General features: G+C 42.5%; 1 protein-coding gene across 1 annotated transcript in view; it reads left to right on the top strand.

Annotated features, from left to right (window-relative positions):
• Cdk6 (cyclin dependent kinase 6) overlaps positions 1 to 20,146 on the top strand; it is a 175,907-nt gene that overhangs the window by 110,746 nt on the left and 45,015 nt on the right. Inside the window, exon 5 of the mRNA XM_038320092.1 lies at positions 17,316 to 17,425. Coding sequence (XP_038176020.1) covers positions 17,316 to 17,425 — 110 coding nt within the window. The remainder of the gene's footprint in view (positions 1 to 17,315; positions 17,426 to 20,146) is intronic.

The raw sequence follows: 20,146 nt of genomic DNA, 5'->3' as shown, positions 1-20,146 counted from the left end.
GGCCAGGCTGGCCTCCAGCTGGTGTCAAGCCTTGTGCCTCAGCCTCCCAGGTGCCGGGATTGCAAGCACCAGCTTTGTGATGATTGTTTTGATTTAGAAACATGGGAGAGAGTCCCACCAGAACCACAGATCCTTTCTTTAAAGGTTGGTTGGCCTGGAGCCTTCACTCTAACCTGAGTGATTGTCATATTTGTCGAAAGTGAGAGAAATGGCCTAGGTTTTCCCAGGAGCTTCAGGTGGCGGTGGTAGAGGTCGTTTGGGTGCTTGGTGACCAGCTCAGTGGCTGTTAAGTGAGCTTGAGTTCTGCCTCCCATGTGTAGCTTGGACTTCGTTCTCACTACTAATGTGCTCTGAACATGGGAGAATATGGGCAGAGTACTCAAACCCTGTCTCATAATGGCCTGTTCTTTAAGTGGCATGAAACATGTCTAGTTCTTACTGAGATATGAGGCAAGCCATGACCAACTTTGGATTGTCTTCACTCTTGTGAAGCTTGGGGTGTCTTTGGGCTTCTCAGCACATTCTAGTCCATTTGCATTAGCACCGAATATGTTTAGTTAATTATCATTGAAATTCTATTGCAGATAGCAAGAAAAGGTTAAATGGTCTGTAATGATAGCTGGAGACATAGTTCTTAGTACTGTTAAACATTCCTTGAGAAACTACAATTTTAATACTCATCTTTTTAATTGTTTATTTGTAGGACATTGCATGATGAGCGAGCATATGATCAGAGAACAACCTTCGGGAGTCCGTTCTCCCCTTCTACTTTGTGGATCCCATGGATCAAACTCGGGGCATCAGGCTTAGTGTCTAGCGCCTTTAGATGCCTAGAGCCATCTTTCCAGTCCTAGTAACTCCCTAGAAGCACTTATGACCCAGGAAATCTGCAGAACAGTACCTCTCAAATAGTGAGCGAGATAGAGCAAGCTATTGGATTCAGGTGGTTTATGATGGGACAAGTGCTGGTCAGGGAAGAGAAAAACTCTTCCTCTCCCCCTCCCCTCCTCTCCCTTTCTCTCCTTCTCCCCCTCTCCCCCTCTCTCCCTCTCCTCTCCCCTTCTCCCTTTCCCCTCCTCTCCCTTTCTCCTCCTCTCCCCTTCTCCCTCTTTCCCCCTTCCCCCTTCTCTCTCTCCCTCTCCCATTCTCTCTCCTTCTCCTCTCCCCCTCCCTCTTCCCCCTCCCCTCCCCCCCCCCCTTTCCCCCTCTCTCTTCCCCCCTCTCCCTCTCTCTCCCCCTCTCCCTCTCTCCCTTCATCCCTCCCTCTCCTTCCTTTTCCTGGGGTTTGGACAGTTCCCACAGGGCTCTGTTGACGACTTGTACATGCCAGTTACATTTTCTACTGAGTTTTCCTTTTTTTTCCTCACTAAACGTGTTGTTGATCAATGTGTAGGTTTCAAACTTACTTGAATTCACAGAACTCCTCAGCCAAAACAAAGTCTATGTTTTAATAGGAATGAGTCCCTGACATCAGATCAGCCTTTTTTTTTTTTCCCCAAAGTAAATCTTACACCCAGAAAACATTTTGAGGCCTGAAATATCCCTGTTATCTTTTCTTCATATTATTATCATTAAGCTTCTTTTGAATAATGTATTTGAGACTAAGAAAATGTATATGTGTGTTGTTCTCATGGGATCTTTGCTTCTTAGCATTAGGAATAAAAATTCACTCCACTGAAGTAGCAACAGCAATAAGCCAGATGTGGTCAGCTTTGCTTTACTGGAAAACTTCCTTTTGGTCTCCACAGCTGGCATCCTCTCTCCGGCTCCTTTCTAACTTAACAGTTCAGCCCATCTCTAACTCTAAGTTAACAGTTCAGCCCGTCTCTAACTCTAAGTTAACAGTTCAGCCCGTCTCTAACTCTAAGTTAACAGTTCAGCCTGTCTCTAAGTTAAAGTTCACAGTGTCTCTAAGTTAACAGTTCAGCCCGTCTCTAACTCTAAGTTAACAGTTCAGCCTGTCTCTAAGTTAAAGTTCACAGTGTCTCTAAGTTAACAGTTCAGCCCGTCTCTAACTCTAAGTTAACAGTTCAGCCCGTCTCTAAGTTAACAACAGTTCAGCCCATGTCTCTTTAACCTTAAGCACCATTCTTCTAGTTAGATCTCATGGGAAGCCCAGGCTGTAGCTACTGAAAGGGCATTTCTTCATGAGTTGGATGCTTCTTCTCTCCTGGAGACGAAATGTGCTCATATTTCCCAGTCCCCTGGTTTATACACTCAAGTCCATCGCCTGAAGCTGGAAACTGTCGCTTTGTAGAATACAGCACACATGGAAATCCAGATTCGGGGCCCCTGCCGTGCTTGCGGGTCTGATGGCAGAGAGAATATGTGTTTTCTTTCCAGGCTAGTGTTTCTGGGGTACTCCAGCTGAAATTAGAACCCAGTGTTCTTGTGAGGTGGTCTTCAAAGAAAGGTATTTCCTCTGTGAGACTCCAGTGCACACAGCACCCAAGGGGTTATTAAGCTGAGAGCTGCTTTGAAAGCAGGCGAAGGTCGAAGGTCACTGCCTGCAAGTGCAAAGGCTTTTGAAGCCTGCCATCCCCCCCCCCCCTCCCCAGGGAATTGTAAACACTGGCTCTTGGCCACCACATCCCACAGCACAGAACTTCAGGCTCCAAGCTCACATGCTCCAGCTTCTGCTCTTTCGTGGACTCCGAAGCTGGCCTGCCGCCTCTGCAGTGAGCCCAGAACCCTTTAGGAGCCAGAGGAATCCTGCGCTGCACAACGGGAAAGTGCATGCCTTTAAAGCCAGGCTCAGAGTGCAACTAGCTGCTCCCAGCAGTCGGACTTTCTCAGGTCCAAAGAATGTGTACAACACTCAGCAGATTCCACCAGAGCTGTTACCTGCCGTTTGTAACTAGCAATAAAGCCTGTATCTTTTTGTCCTCTGGCTCAATCCAGGACCCTCAGACATAAATGCTGCCAACAAGAAAGTGCCTACTGCCTTGAGCCTTGCTTCTTGTGTTCCCTTTGTTAACAGTCAGAGTCCCTTGGTCACCAACAAAGGAGTGAGACTGTGTGTGTATAATTTAAATAAAGTTGCCATAGTCTCCAGACCATAGTTATTTGGGGAAAAGGAACCAAGGGGATTTGGGCAGGATGTACCCATTTCTGTCTGCTTCGGAAGTCTGCAGTCTGCTCTTTAGTCATTGATCCAGTTTCGTTAGAAGAGATTGAAATTCTCAGAGAGATGTGTGGTTTGAGTTTCTTTCACCTGCACTGCTTAAAATGTTGTAGAAAGTCAATATTATTCGGTCTCTGTGAAATGTCACGGAATTCCAGTTATTTCATGTGATATTTCTCCCTTTCATAATTTCTGAAGCCAGGAACAGATTCACCTCGATAGACCCACATGTTAGAGCACACGGTGTTAGGAAAGCAGCCCACGTCGGTCCGTTTGTCACTGCCATTTTGTGTCTGTGTGTTAGGGGCAAACATACATGGTCTTGATCTTTGTGGAATGGCGTCTGGGAGCATATTTTATAGTAGATTTGAATGTTTACCTATAAGAACTTTGTCACTCGATACACATTCCTGTTTAAGCAGCAACATTTAATTCTGAAAATAAAAGAACATGACCATCGTTCTTTTTTTTTTTTTTTTTTTTTTTGGTTTTTCGAGACAGGGTTTCTCTGAAGCTTTTTTTTTTTTTTTTTTTTTTTTTTTTTAAGAGCCTGTCCTGGAACTAGCTCTTGTAGACCAGGCTGGCCTCGAACTCACAGAGATCCGCCTGCCTCTGCCTCCCGAGTGCTGGGATTAAAGGCGTGCGCCACCACCGCCCGGCGACCATCATTCTTAATGTTATCACACAGACATGTAGCTATCTATGGTTGCTCGCTAACCTTTAGCTACAGTTCCCCATGGTCTAAATGGCCCTTCAAGTTTTTCAGCATCTTCTGGGATTATGCTTTTGTTTTAAGGAGTCACAGATTTTCTTGGGTATTCATTAGTGTCCTGTTGATCAAAGTTCTTACTTCAAGTGGCAGATTCCTGAGAATATCACCAATATCATGTATTAGAACATAGTACAATGTCTAGATGGTGCCACTGAGCATGTAAAAAATAACAAGAAAAATTGAGACAGAGTCTTTTTTAAGTAGCCCTGACTGTCCTCAAAGTTGTATAAAGACCAGGCTGGCTTCGAACTCACAGAGATTGTCCTGCCTTTGCCTCCCAAGTACGGGGATAAAAGATGTGCGCAATCACACTTGGCCTGTAAATTTTATTATTAATTACAGGATTGTGTTGTTGAAAGGACTATAAAATAAAGATTTGTGATTCAGTGACTATATATTTTAGGAAACAGTGGCCCAGTGATACAAAATTAGCCTTTTCAAGATAAATAAGCAGCAGCTGTTTATAAACATCCCCTGGTGTCAGAAAAGAAAACACAGTGCTCAGGCCTGAAAGGCAGCTCAGCAGGTACAGCACCTGCCAGACCTCAGTGCCCAGGTCTCACAAAAAACTGACTTCAGGAAGAGCACCTCTGATGCCCATGCATGCGTACAGTCACAACACACACACACCCCTATTCTCGAATTCTCTCCCTCAGTCCTCACTCCCTCAATATGGGGTGACATTTCCTCGTGACCAAAGGTAAGATCAGTAGGTGGCTGGTGGCTCATCCACGGAGCACGTGGTAATGCCTGCTCCTCAGGCCCTGATGACCAGCATTTTAAGTTGTCATACCTCAGATTCACAATTTGTGCCTCACAACTTCTCTCCTGCCCACTTATCATGTGGCTTTACATTACAATAGTTAATTCTATCCAGAGCTATCATAGTATGGCCAGAGCTGTTTATAGAGTCTAATTCATAGCACTAGCGACTTCTGTGACTAAATGAGAGAGACTGAATATAAATAATAAATGCAAAGAGAAACAAAAAAAAGAATTCTTTCAAATAAACATGTACTTTATTAAATAATTTTAAAGGACCAATGGAATATATTCATTATGGAAACCAAAGATACTTAAATGTATGTTAAATTAATTTTACGAAGTTTTAAAAAGAATTATTGATCAGGAAAATAGTCCTGAGACATGTTCCCTCACAAATAGTAACAAAAACGATGCTTTGGCAAAACTGACCAGAGGAAGAGAGAGAGTTCTGGGTACATCAGAGCACTTTGCTACTGAATAGAAGAGCTTTTAGAAGAATCTAGAACTAATGAGACAGGCCCAGATAGACTAGGAGGAAGTACAGATTGGACTCTCTCTAGACCCAGCCTCTTCCCCCACCCTTGTTGGTATCTTTTCTTTCCACTAAGCTGGGTAAGGAAAACTAAGTATATGTCTTGTAGTTTCACTTGCAAGCAAAAGACTATGGAAAATATACCTGATAAAAGATAATTTGGAATTATACAAAATAAATATGTATTAATAATTTTCAGTTCATTTTAAGTCACTGTTGACTGACATACACCTCATGGTCCTTCAGATGACATGCAAGCAAAATTAATCCCCTAAGTGTACTAGGCAGGGCGCAGGAGGAAGTCTTGTGGCGATTTACATTCTAGTTGCCTTCCTTGTTCTAAGAGGTAATTTCATAGGTTTCATATGATTCACATAGACTTATGTGAAAATGCCTTGTCCATGTGAATGTGTATACTCAATCATGATTTAGTAAATTAATACCTTAGATGGATATACAAGCATATATTCATGAGCTGACATCAACAATGGCTAAAAATTAGTTTTTCCTTTAAAAGAGGTTTTTGTTTGGATGTTTTGGTTTGATATTTTTGAAGCAAGGTCTCAAAACTTGTCTGGCCTATAACATGGCTATATAGACCAGGCTAGGGTCAAATTTGTAGCAATCCTCCTGCCTCTGCCTCCTGGAGGCAAAGTTTACGGGCATGTGCTAACAGCCCACCTAAGAATTTCTTTAAGATTATAAAGTGGATTTTGTTACTGTGTTTGTGACTCTAGAACATTTTTAATACCTTTATACTAACCTCAAGAACTGTTTTTCCCTACCTTGGCTTGGTTTATTGTTCTTTTCTGGGTTGTTGTTGTTGTTGTTGTTGTTACTGTTGCTGCAGCTGCTATTGTTTGGTTTTGTTTATTTGATTCTAAATTTGTTGGGTTGGGGGCATTTTTCTTGATCACACATTTGGCAGCTTTTTAGTGGCTGCTGTATGCCAAACACAATAGCAAGTGACACAGTTTAGATCTCAGATAGCCCTAGAGCACAGATGCCTGTGCTTCTCAAGCCCTTTGGGGTTTCCCAGGGGCTGCGTACTAGATACTCTGCATATCAGGTATCTACATTACCAATTCATAACAGTAGTGAAATTACAGTTCTGAAGTGGCAGTGGACATAATTTTACCGTTGGGATCACCACGACATGAGGCACTGTGTTAAAGGGTTGTAGCATCAGAAAGGCTGAGAACTGCTGCTGTAGAGGCCAAGTGTTAAAGACTGGTTGGTCCCCAGGGTGGGGTCACTGGAAAGCTGTGGAACTTTCGGAGGTAGGTGTTGAGGTTATTGGGGGCCTGGCCCCGGGAGTGATTGTGGGACCTCATCCACCTTCTAGCTCTTTTGCCCATTTCCTCATGTGAGCAGTTCGCTGCTGCCCATGTGTTTGCTCTGACCCAAAGGAGTAGGGCCAGCCGTCATGGTCTAGACTCATCAAAACTGTGAGCCAGATAAGCCTCTTTTTTTTAAACTTGATTACCTCAGATGTGTGTTGGAGTAACAGAAAGCAAAACCTAAGTATTGGGGATACAAAAGTAAGTAATGTAATGACAAATGTAGAGCATTTGATCCTCTGGGGTAACAGGTGGAAATAGATTCTTGTGGTCACACCACATACCAGAGCAGGGGCTGAGAGGGGGATACTGTGGAAATACAGAGCAGGGAACTGCTGCTTCTTTCAGAATGTTTCAGAAGACTCTTAGGGTATCACTAGACCCCACTTCTACTTCTGTCACTTATGAGTGTCACCTATGTATTAAGTATCCACAGTGATCGTTTAAGACAATGTTTCATTCCCTGGAGAATATAAACAGTCCTCTGTATTCTTCACGTTTCTTTAGACACCACAGTAAGCACATCTTCAACCACCTGCTGTAAGGATAAAGAAACTACCTGCCGCAGGTTTCTAGAAAGAGCAGCGTTCTTTGAAATGTTTGAAATGCGAAAGTCTTTTCTTTGAATTGGCACTGAGGTCAAAGCCAAGCTTAGCATGAACGTGGACAGGTACTTTTCCTTTCCTGCAGTGTTTGCATGCAGCAACCACACTGCCCTAAGCACAGAGTAGCTGGAGCTCCCCGTCGAGGTGACAAACCTGCCACTGCCTTTTATGTTCACACATGTCTCTCTCCCAGGAGCGGATGTACCTAGAAATACTTTGTGAAGGCCTTGGTATTTGTGTGGTTCTTCCTAGAAACTGAGACAGATTCAAGAGAAGCGTTGCAGCCCACTAGCAGTATGGATTCACTTATTCTACAATTATCTATCAGATAGTACATTCACACTGTTACCATGATATCCGTGAAGTTATACTGTGTTCTGGAAAGTTATTAAGCCTAAAGATTTGGTTGATGGGGTTGGGGGGCGTGTTTAAGCCAAAAATTACATTATAAACTAGTTGGCAGTGCTAGCCAGACTCCCAAGCTGAATTTTCCTTTGCCTTTTTCTACAGCCTCATGTTGTCAGGTCTGTAAAAGGGTGAGGAGTGAGTTTGAGGACGGTCCTGACTGGGGGAACTGGTTAGCAACTTTATTTGCAGAGGTAGAAGAATGGAAAAGGAGAACAAGGTTGGGAGGAAGGACAGTGATGCAGCAAAGGACCAACAGAAGCATGCCCACCATTCCAGCCTTCTCGCCTCATGCAGGGCATGGTGCAGGGCATTGTGGGTAAGCAATCCTTCCCTCCCCTCTATCCAGAATCCAACCATAGCACTGATGTCCCAACTGGTGACCAATCAGTGAGAACCTCTCAGACACCACTACCGTAGGAGAACATCTTCTTGTCAGCTTCTCAGTAAACCTACATTGCTCTAGAAATGTTGATATTTTTTAAAAACATTGTTTTAAAGTGATAACTAAACAAAAGGCCTGAAAGAAAACATCTGAGCCATATATGGTGGTGCATGCCAGTAATTCCAGCACTCTGGAAACAGGGCAGGAGGATCACTGCAAGTGCCAGGCTAGCCTGGTCTATGTAGAAAGTTCTAGGCTAGCCAGGGCTATATACTCAAGATCTTGCCTCAAGAAAAAAAAAATCAAAGTAGGTCTGAGACTAGAACCTAGTGGTGCAATGCTTACTTAGCTTGTGTGAGGCCCGAGTTAAGTTCCCAGCAGCCATTGCACAGCAAGAATGTGCCTGAGTGGAGGCCCCAGCCCTGCTTCAGTCCTGATGCTGCCACTCAACCAGCTCCTTGTCATGGACTTCCTCTGTCTACCTGTTCTTACCTGTGGCTGGAAGTGGTCAGTGGTGCTTGCCCACAACCTTAAACTGAAGATATGTCCAACGCCGAACTTTATACATCCGCCATTCTTCACATATGCTTTCCTTCCCCTTTTCCCTAGCTCTGTCTTTACCTCAGATAAGATTTTAAAAAAACAAAAACAAACAAGCTTCAGAGAAATGGTCATAAACTTCCACAGTATGTCCATCCTGATGTTCAACAGTTCCTCCTTCCTGTCTGGGATTCCTCGTGCTGCAGTCTCCTTCTCCCTGTCTGTCTGGGATTCCTCGTGCTGCAGTCTCCGTCTCTCTGTCTGTCTGGAATTCCTCGTGCTGCAGTCTCTGTCTCCCTGTCTGTCTGGGATTCCTCGTGCTGCAGTCTCCGTCTCCCTGTATGTCTGGGATTCCTCATGTTCTTCAGTCTTTGTCTTTCTCTGTTTTGTCCTATGCTTTTGTTTGCAGTTTTAATGAAGCCAGATGAACAGCATGGGACATCCTAATCTTCAAAAGTATGTTTCCTTTATTTCTTTGACACAAAATACTCAGAGCTGTCTGTGCGTGAGTCTGTTTCTGGCAACTCAGGTTAACTGGAACGTCCAGGCCTGGTTTTCTCTTTCTGTGTACACTTCTGTGGCATGCAGGAGATGGGAGACCGATGGGATCAAGTGCTGTGCAGTGAACTTGGTGGCTCCTTCAGTCAAGGATCTCCAGCTCCTCATTTAAGGAGGGCAGTGACCATGGATTTCAAGGATGTTGGAGAGTGTGTACATGGGCTTTGTCTGCAAACTGTGCTGTGTTTCCCTCCTCATTCCCACTGGTCACAGAGCCTGCTAGAACTCACAAGTGGTTTCGCATACAGCCTGTGTAAAGATGAGCACAGTGCAAGGGGGTCAGTAGGCCCTGACGGCAGAGGCATCTGTTTCCATAACAAAATAAATCATGTTTTTTAATTCTCTTTGAAGCCTGCGTAATTATGTGGTCTTCCAAAGCATACAGATTTCCTTAAGAGTTAAAACAACTTTTCAGAGCAAATGATGAACTCCACAGCCTGCCGTGTCCTGAGGTCAGATTAATTTTCATTTCTACTTATCTGGAAAGGTTGAAAGAATGCCTACAAATATTTGCTTGTTTTCTATGGTGAAGGCGGAGGGCAATCAAGTGGTGATAGTTTATTGTCAAAATCAAAGCTATGCTATATTATATTTTTGCAAAGAGGATGAATGTGTTGCTTGAAACATAATAGATGCTTAGCAAGTTGTGGCTGTTTTAAGTTTCACAAGTTCAAGATGAAATTTAAACAATACAGCTTGAAGGATAGCTTGAACCTGTCAGGCATTTTAGAACTTAATTTACAAGAATAAAGTGGCCCTGGCACTTTATTAAAAAGCCATCTGATGATTAAATATAGTGTTGCTGGCCTCTCAGCCTGGGTCTGAGGACACAGCCCTGCTCCACACCATGTGGTTTTCCTGGCTTCTCCTTCCTAATACTGAAACATTCCATTCTGTTCTCTGCTAATCAAACACTCATTAGGACAGACATGCACTTTATATCTGCTGTGTATATTACACTGCATAGCGTTGGGTTTGAACCAGTCTACCTGGCTCTCCACTTTCAAGATGCTGATTCAGGTCTGTAAATTGTAAAGATACAGTGAAACAGATACGGTATGGTAAGAGCTGGGATCTTTTATGTTTGGAGATAGACTAAGCAAGGTGGCGTTCACAACAATTAAGAATGCAATTGAGAGTTGGATCCTCTAGAGGAACATCTAAGCATTATCTAAAGGCTAAAATGCATGAAACAAGATGCACATTTGAAGAACCTCGAAGTTTCTGGGTAAATTGATCATGGAGTTCATCAGAGAACCTGGCATTCTAGTTTGGGATTAGGTTACTGTTGCTGTAATGAAACACCATGACTAAAAGAAACTTGGGGAGGACAGTTCCATATGACAGTTCATCTCCAAAAGCAGTGAGGGCAGGAACCTGGAGACAGGAGCTGATGCAGAGGCCACGAAGAGGTGCTGCTTACTGGTTTGCTTAGCCTTACAGAATTTCTTACAGAATCTAAGACCCCTACCCAGGGCTGTCACCACCCACAGTGGGTTGACCATCCCCCATCACCAATTAAGAAAATTGGCTAGACTAGAGCTTGATATTGTGGAGGCATCTTCTCAGGTGTGGTTTCCTCCTCAGATGCCTCCAGCTTGCTTCAAATTGATGTAAAACTGCCCGGCACACCGTGGTAAGGAGTAATTTTTCTTGTGAAAAGAAAGGATAAAAGTAGAGGAACAAATGAGATGAAAGGCAGTGCAGGCACATTGAATTTGAAGTTTTTATGGAGGGACTCAATGATGATGCCCAAGACACAGTTGTTACCATAGGTGTGGTCCTCTGCAGAGTCCTGGTATAGCTTTCCTTGTGAGCGTGAGGGTTGTATATCATTAAGTGAAATGACCACCTAAAAGAGCAGTCACTGAAGGAGGAGAAAGCAGGAGGAACTCTGAGCCTGGTATTCCACAATAAGACCATGCAGCGCCTCTTACCTGCAGTTGCTCTTCTGCTGAGTCATTTTATCGTGTGCTTTGTGACCATAATGCCCCTTGCTAATGTGGTGCCCTTTTTAGAGAGAGATGATGAACTTAACTGAAGTTTGCTTTGATCTAGGTATAAGGCTTGCTCTTTGGAATGAAACCTTGAGCAACCTATACTTAAACACAAATAATAAAATTGGGAACTTATATAATTAAAGACTTGGGAAGAGAACCTTTGCTGCACTGTAGAATTCAGATCTGCAGAGTTTCAGATCAAGAGGATCCCACACGAGCAAAGGCCAGTGGTAGGAAGTCATCATATCTAATGGGAACCGTGGATCCCACAGGAGCCAGGTAGCCATGATGCTGAAGAACGCTCTTCTAGTTGGTAATGGATGTGTCAAAACAGAGGTGAGAAAAAAAATCACTGACACACCATGTTCCAGGTCTGAACTCCTGCCAAAACTTCCCAGTGACCAAACCCAATAAGGAACTAAGGCATATGGCAGATAGATAGGACCACCTCCAGGGCAGAGATCATCCAGACAGGCAAAGGAAGGTCTCCAACCTGTCCTTCACCAGGGCCCCACTACCAACTGTGGCCACCCAGCATGAAGCCCATTGACATTGCCACAGGTGAAAGTAAAGTGACTGCTAAGTGGAATATTAAATGGGAGCAGTTGACTCTGACATGTATTTTGAGGACGCACTGGCCTTGGCTCTACTTTATCTTACAGTGTTATTGAACTGGTTCAAGAAAATGTGAATATAGATCAAAGCCCTTTAAACAGATATATTGACTTATGTAAACATTCTTGAACTTCCCGTGAGACCCCGCCCCACTACCAAATCCACTCAGCACCTCTAGAGGCTGTTAATACATGTAATGATTGTAATGAACATGGTGTTTGCTTTGGTCCAGCAGGTCCCAGCCAGACTCTGCCAGTAGTTCCTAATGTTACCTTTGCTTGCTGGAAAACTGCAGTGTTCCCTTTGGTGGCAACCTTTGTCACAGATTTCTCAGCTTTGATTCTTACGCATTAAGCTCATTGCTTCCCTTGACAGTGCATTCAGCATTGTACATTGACTTTTAAGGATATTTAGAACTACTGACTGCAGAGAACTAAAATTTAATGGTATGTTTGGGAGTTGTCTTTATTTCATGTAGTAAAATCAAGAAACATTTTTTATTGGTACATTTCACTCTTTATAAAACTTTTGAATTAGTAATTAATGCCTTTCTGCTTGTACAGACTTAAACTGGTTGTACATTGGGTAGTTTTCCATCAGAATTTTCCACAGACAGAAATAAAATAATCCTAGAAAAAACAAATTTGTATTTGCTGCCAGAAAAAATGTGTTAACATTCATTCTCAAAGACTTAAACTAGATTGTTGGCAATAAAATATTTTAAACATGCAGAATTTCAGGTTTTAAAATCATAACAACTTAATATGAAAATAGGATTCTGAGTTAGACAGTATAGAATAGTTATATAAAATAAGATGTTAATGAGAGAGAGAGAGAGAGAGAGAGAGAGAGAGAGAGAGAGAGAGGAGAGAACTACATAAGAGGATGACTTTTTAGAAAATGCTACTTTATTATAAAAAGTGATGCTTTGCTACATTTAAATGCAGATGCGGTGACTGTTGGACTATTATTCTGCTTGAGAATAAGTAGAAGATGTTAATCTTAAGAACTCAATTTCTGTTCCACAAAAATGCAACACAAAATCAATGCATCTTTAGATAAATATGTTCAAGTAGGGTGTGAACATAATCTAATTCCTCTACTCTGCTTGGTGATAATTTGAACAGAGACTAAGCAAACCTTCGCTTGAGGAAAGTTGGAGAGTTTTGGACTCTTTCCAGTTGAGAGTCTAGCTCTTATGTCACTGTGTTTCATTATGTGGATGTCAGTGGTTGTTGCATCCCAGACAGAGTGCTGTCATGGTCTGTGCTGGGAAGGAACAGCAATCTTTCTCTCAAGTTCATGGTGCAAGAAAATAATGTTACACTAATGGCCGCTGCATTTCTACAGTTCCACTTACTTACCTAAAAAAAAATACCTCACAATTAAATGTTTCAAAATAAATTCAAAATCATGTCAACAGTGGTTTAATTTCAGCCTGCCTTACCTGTTGGTTCGGGGGTATTTGGAAGTAAAGGTTCTCCGTGAGATTCCCCAGGAGGATGCAGATCATCGGATAATCTTTGCCTGAATCCCAGCCCTTCTCCATTGCATGTTTTGGGGGCCAGGCTACTCAACCATCTGGAATTCCCCAGTTCTGAGCTCTGAAGGACAGCTTGCGCTCGCTAACCACACTGTCTCCCACTCAGCACCCTGTGTGCATACTCCTCTGTGTATGGCTACCCAGGCTCTGTGACAGATACCACTCAAGCTTGATGCCTCTGCCATACAGACACTCTTTCTAGGCACACTAGGTCCACACCTTTATAGAATAACATTTAACAAAAACCAGAACCTGTGGGCAACAGAACTCAGAATTAATTAGTCCTCTCAACATGTTTCATGGAATATCTTTTCTGTGTGAGCAGGATTACGAGATGAAAAACAATCCCAGTTCTCTTTTGAATGATAAATAATGCTCTCGTAGGACAGTCATTACTCTGGCAATAAACCCCCTAGGAATGGCTGTTTGTTATTAATATAAATATTTCCGAGAATGCTGATCAGGGAACATGTACTATGTCATTTATAGAATGTTGCCTTACTATCGTTTCAAGAGTTGTGACTGTTTGCAGTTTAAAGCTTTCAATATATTGTTCTGCTAATTTCTCCAAATCATCCCCATCCCACCCCGGTACAATTTCCTTGAGCTATTTCATTCTTCCCCTCCCCTCTCCCCCCTTCTCCTCTCTCACACACACATACCCCCCCCCATCTTTGGCGGTTTGTATTTCTTATAGATTGACTTTGCTTGCTGCTTTTCAGCTGTATTATTTTCTTTTGATTAATACAAGCCCCTTAAGCAGTGATGATGCTAAATCCTAACCGACTCCCCTGTGGGTGTGTCAAACCCTATAAATCAGTCCTCTTTCTGGACTTAATTTTATGTTTTGTTTTTGTCACCTTCTGGTTTATTGTCCTTTGGGCCAACAGTTGGTTTTCTCCCCAACATCTTGTGTTTTACCTTTATCATACGGAGTTTTCCACATTGTTGTGATGTGTCATGCATTTGTTTAGGTTTTATGTTCTTCAACAGCAATATGTATTATTTTCCATTGTACAGCTTTTATATTTTTAATTTCTGTTTTAACCTTATTTTATTGGCTGATGAATGTGTGTGTTTCTTTACATTTTAACAACTGAATTAAGTAGGACTTGTATATTAGTCTATGTGTATCATCTGAATTCTTATTCCTTTACTAATATTGTATCATCGTAGATAATATTTGCCTGAAATGTAAGGTCAAATGTATATGAAATATAAACGTTTAGGAGGTTTAGGGGGAGAGCGTAGAGGAGGGCAGTGACAAGGCTCAGACCATCCTTTAGAATTGGGACAGTTAGGGAAAAATACAAGCACTTAAGACATAGAATCGTATTGGTAAACGGTGGTACTTGATTCAGAATGCTCTTTCATGGCCCACAGAACAACAGCAACGAGCAGGTGTTGGTCATAAAACAAAATTAAAGCCAACGAATAGGAGTGGACAGCTTACAGTCTCTGATGGGAATAAATAAAGTAAGTAACTCAATCCATTAAAATAATATGACTAAACTCTTGGCAGACCTGACAGATGTCAAGAGAGAAAATATAAGGGATGTGCACACATAAAATAGTTCAACTAACAAGGAAAGAAGGTGAGGACAATGAGAAATACTGTGTGCAGATTTAAGATAATACAGTTTAAAAATTAGAAGGAAGAGTTTATAGAGAAATCTTTTATCCTAATCAAACCGACTCATGAGAGGGTGAAGCACGAGCAACCCATTCAGCAAGATGAAATTTACACAATTGCAAAAGACACAGAGCTCTGTTAGAGGCAGCAGTGAATGTAGGGTGATGGTGGCATGAGACTGGGCCTTGTGGGACAAACAGAACTCCCACACATGGAGAGCGGGAGAGGAAAAGCTTCTGGAGCTGAGAAAGCAGAGTGAACAGATGTGTGACAAGCAAGAGCTGTAGGCTGTTAGAATAGACTGATGGTGTTCAAACCCCAATAAGCATTTCCTTAATGTTAAAATAAGAGAAAAGGAGAAAGGAGAAAACAAACAAAGAGCCCTCAATTGGTGAGGTAGCAAGAATGTCTGGGACACCTTCTTTTTTCTCAGAGTTCTACAGATGGCCCCATTCGCTGTCAGGGCTGAAAACGATGCAGCCTAGCATTTGACTCGGTATCAAAGATGTCAAGGCACCATGGAAGATGCCAGAAAGAAGCATAGTAAAGCCAGGTGACAACCAAGACAGTTGGTTCCTTCAGTTTGTATTTTGTTTTTATTGCTATTATATTACATAATTCTTCCAAGTTTGTGTTAATATTTTAAGAAAGGGTCTCAACTGTTGTAGCCTAGGCTGGTTTTAAAAATCATAATTCCCCTGCCTCAGTCTCCCAGGTGCGCCACCGGTTCTGTCAGGACTGCATATAGTCGCCTCCATTAGCTATCAGCCAAGTGTCTGTTAAATACAATTGACCCCTGGTATGAAGAGGTGAGAGAACTGTCAGTGTTGCTGTATACTCACACCCCCAAGAGTTAACAACACCGTTTTGTTACTGCTCATACTCTTGTAAGATGACTGGACTCACCTCAGTAGTCTTTAGTCATCTGGGGGACAAAGTGGTCTCAGTTGTCCAATATTGATGGCTCACATAGCTCTCAGCTGAGCGCCCAGCAGGGACTGATTGCCAAAACATCTCTGTGAACTTCTCACAGAATCACTGCTGGGACCCAAGAGGAAGCATCTCAAGAGCAAACCCTTGAAAGAGCCCAAGCTGCAAACTACCATATGAACTAGACTTGATAGCTTCAGACAGCACTGTCATGTTCTGTAGGTCTGATGGAGGAGAGTTATCTGTCTATGTTACTTTCATTGGTTAATTAATAAAAAAAAAAAAAACTGCCTTGGCCCTTTAAGAGAACAGAAAATTAGGTAGGCGGAGTAGACAGAACAGAATTCTGGGAAAGAGGGGGAGACGCTTCAGGCAGTCTCCATAGTGAGTCTCCATGCTTCTCCTCTCCGAGATGGACGCAGGTTAAGATCTCTCCTGGTAAGCCACACCTCGTGGTGCTACACAGATTACTAAATATGGGTTAAAGCAAGATGTAAAAATTAGATAATAAGAGGCCGAAACTATGGACCAGGCAGTGATTAAAAGAATACAGTTTCCGTGTAATTATTTCAGGTGTAAAGCTAGCCGGCGGGCCGGGTGGCAGGAAACAGCCCCGCCGCTCCTTCTACATAGGTCAAGCAACTCACATTCATTGAAAGCTGAGTAAACTCTATCCTGTGCGGAGAACAGTGTATACATACAGGAGAGAAGGAAATTGATGAAAGACATTTTTAGCGACTTTCAAATACCGGCTAACAAGATCAAAGTCCATGAAGCCAGTATATCAGGCAATCTAGATAGTAACACAGACAAAACAATGAGGCTAAGGGGTTCTGAATTATGTAAAATATGTATTTAAAATATGTGAAAGATATTGATAGAGTATCTAACGATAAAGAGCATACCCTCGTCTTAGATATCTGTAACGTGCCTGCCTTTACTCTCCAGAGCAGAGAAGCATTTGACCCCTATACACAGGCAAATCTGAAGCCTTAACCTGGTGTTCTGAGCATTCCAGCTGTGCTTCTCTCATGTTTCCTGTTAAATGGGCTCTTGGGATTGCAGCTCCTATCCTTGAAGTGACTTCTTTATCTTGCGTGCAGATACTTGGGTTTTCCTCAGTTTTGCTTGCTGAAAGAGCAGTAGGGAAGTTTGTTTGGATTCCCCACGGTGTTGTAATAAGACCAGTTTTGACTTGGCCTGGGATACTCTTTGCACCTCAGGGTCATCCTCCAGCAACCACTGGAGTGTCTTCGTTTTCCAACAGTGACTTGGGAATTGAGCCATTGTTGTTTTCCATGTGTTGTTTTGAAGTCTCAAGTTGGGGGAGTTTTGCGATAAGAGTTTTGGCTTTTTTTTACTTACTTTCTGAAACTTGTGTTACTTGCCATTCCTGGTCCCATGAAGACAGTCTGAAATGGGAGCCCAGGGAGCGGGGTGTCTTTGTGTCTTTGTCACTCTGTTACCATAATGTATAATGACCTGAATCTTGTCCATGCCACACAGGATTGGCGTGTAACCCGACAGCTGACTTCCCCATTCATGCTCAGATCCCTTCGCTGTTACAGGTTGTTACACTGTGGTACCGAGCCCCAGAAGTCTTGCTCCAGTCCAGCTACGCCACGCCCGTGGATCTCTGGAGTGTCGGCTGCATATTTGCAGAGATGTTTCGCAGAAAGTAAGAACTCCATTTCTTCTTTGAACTCTCAGTCTTTTAAGTGGCAGCATGGCATTTCTATCTCAGTGAGATCACAATTATACCCACCTATGGGGATCTCAGATGGGATTTTGTGTGTTCTGTGTTCTGAGTGTTCACCACACACTGGAGATGTTTTCAGCCGTGGTGAGAAAGCTATGTGATGTCTGGGGCCATCCTGCATGTGAAAGTAGTAGTTCACTTGATTTTTAGGTCACAGAAAATAGGCAAACAGTACAGTAAAGTTCTCTCATAGAGCTTACCCTGATCTATCCCTTTCTATTTCTGTTTTCCTCACAAGAGGTAAGTGAGGAAGTTGAAGTGTATTCTCTCTGAGCATGTTCAGAATGTAGCTCTGCATAGCTTCTTTTCTGAGGAAAGACGTGGTCAGCCATTGTGGCTTGCTCTTTCTTATAGCCAGAGGAAGTGTGTGCGGTGAGCTTTGTGAAGCTTCTAGACCCTAGCAAAATTCACTGTCATTCACAGGACGATTGGATTGTGGCAAAGACACACTTGAGAATACAGAGAATGTTTCATGCTGGCCTGCTGTGTGTTAAGGACATTGCCAGAGTTTCTTCATAGTGTTTCCTTTTACTAATTCTTTATGTAAGAAGAAACTATGAATGAATGACAGCTAAGAAGTAGCAGGGATATGAATTGAAAGGAAGTCTAGTAAATTCTAATCTAATCATGTTTTAAAAAGGGGGTAGGAAAAATAAAAATTAGCCATCAACTAAACTGCAGTGACAGCCAACCAGGCTAATAAGTAGGGCTTGGTACGGTTGAGGAAGAAGGGCTTGTGTTTACTGCATGCGCGTGAACACCAGACATCCACCTCGATGCCATCAGTTTTTTGAGGCAGCTGTCTCATTGGGTTAGCTGGTGAAGAAGCTAGGTTGGCTGGCCCCAGGGGTCCCACCCATTCTCGCCTTGCCAGCGCTGGGATTACATGTTCATCTGTTGTGTCTGGCTTTTTATATTGGCACTGGAGGTGCCCATGCTGATAGGCAGGCAGTTTACCAACTAGGCTGTCTTGGCCCTTCAGTAGGTTGTTTTGGGAAGTGTGGTCCCTGCGGCGCTTCATCATTACTTGGGCTTTTCTTAGAAATGGGAATTCTTAGGATCCATCCTACATCTACTGAGTTGGGATTCTGGGGCTAGGTTCTACCTCTTTGTGTTTTGGCAAGTCCTGCACTTGATTCTAATAAGAACCAGGCTAAGAACCATGAGATTGGATGATGGTGTTGCCAGAAATAGGCAATACTTAAAAATGTGTGTCTCCAGCACTCCCTGGAGGCTCTGATTCATTACTAAATTGGGCCAGGAATCCTGTTTTGAAATGTGCCCCAGATGATTCTTTAATGCAACAAGAGTGGAGTGTTTTAGGTTAAAAGACAGAGATGGGATTAAGACCAAGAAGTAGAGTATGGTGAGAGTTAGGACAGGTGTCCCAGGCTATCCAGGGGATAACAATACTAAAGAGTCTATTTTTAAAATGCTAATTGGAACTGCATTTATGAGTCTAGAATTTTCCTCAAGCATAAAAGCAAGGTCCCTATTTTGGGGGTGGAGAGGTCAGTTGTTTTTTCACAATTAGCCATGGTTGATTATTTTAAAAATCTATTTTTGAAGATGCTAAAAAAACATAAACCTTAAGATATTAGAATTCAGCATTCACTAGTAAGAATTTGGCTATAAGTCTTGAGTGTTACTCATCTTTGGAACAGTTCAACCTCAAATTTAACTTTAAGTCTTACACATATTTCCACCTAAGTCATTAGTGTAAATTGATAATTAGGTTCCCAGCCTAGCTTGAGGGCTCTTGAATAATTTGGAACATACATGAAACAGTATATTGCTGGTTCATCAAATACCTTTTTCCTAGGGGAAATTTTCCTTCTGTATTCCAATCCAACATGACAGGAACAGCAGTCTTCCCACCTCAGAACTGGGACTGAGAAAGGATGATCAAGAAGAAGCTTATTGGTGCTAGTGCCAATCTTCTACTGCACTTCACTGGGAGAGTAAGATACCCATTGGCTCCTCAGAGTCAGAGCATAGGAAGCGCCCTTTCTCCTAAAGGTACACATAAAGGTAGTAGGTTGCGGGAGAAATAAGTGATTGAAGGAGGAAACAGTAGCAGATCTAGACCAAACAGCTAACCTTCCTAGGATCCCTTGGTTGCTTAGCCCCTGCTGGTTGGCCTTGCACATGGATGTAGGCTTTGATCTTTGTTGACATTGCTATCTGTGTAATTTTACCCAGATGTCTGGGCATGTCCCAGTACTCTAGCACCAGCAGGATCCTGCTGGACTCCTGATGCTGTGTACATCCTGTTGAGAACTCAAGCCCAGGATCCCGAAAGCATACTCATTGATTACTGTAGGGTAATCTAAGTTAGGGAATATTGATACCTGTCCATTTTGTGTCCCTACTTGTTGCAGAGGCAGTAATTTCTACATCATATTGTCTTTATTACCTCCATTGTTTTTTGCTATATCCTTATAGAGGTTTTACTCCCATTTACTTAGTTTTTTTTTTTTTACTATTCTAAATCAGCTTACTTTTTTTATTTAGCCTCACCGTAAACAAGAATATATAAAGCTATAGCTTTGGTAAATTGGTCATTTGTCTGATAGACATTAGAGTTTATATAAGTACCAAGATCATTAGAAAGCAGTTTGTGTCTACCCTCTCTAAAAT

This window comes from Arvicola amphibius, chromosome 2 (assembly GCF_903992535.2).
Source record: "Arvicola amphibius chromosome 2, mArvAmp1.2, whole genome shotgun sequence".
In the NCBI taxonomy this organism is placed as follows: Eukaryota; Metazoa; Chordata; class Mammalia; order Rodentia; family Cricetidae; genus Arvicola; species Arvicola amphibius.
Note: the sequence above shows the minus strand (reverse complement) of the source record. Positions and strands in the feature narration are given on the sequence as shown.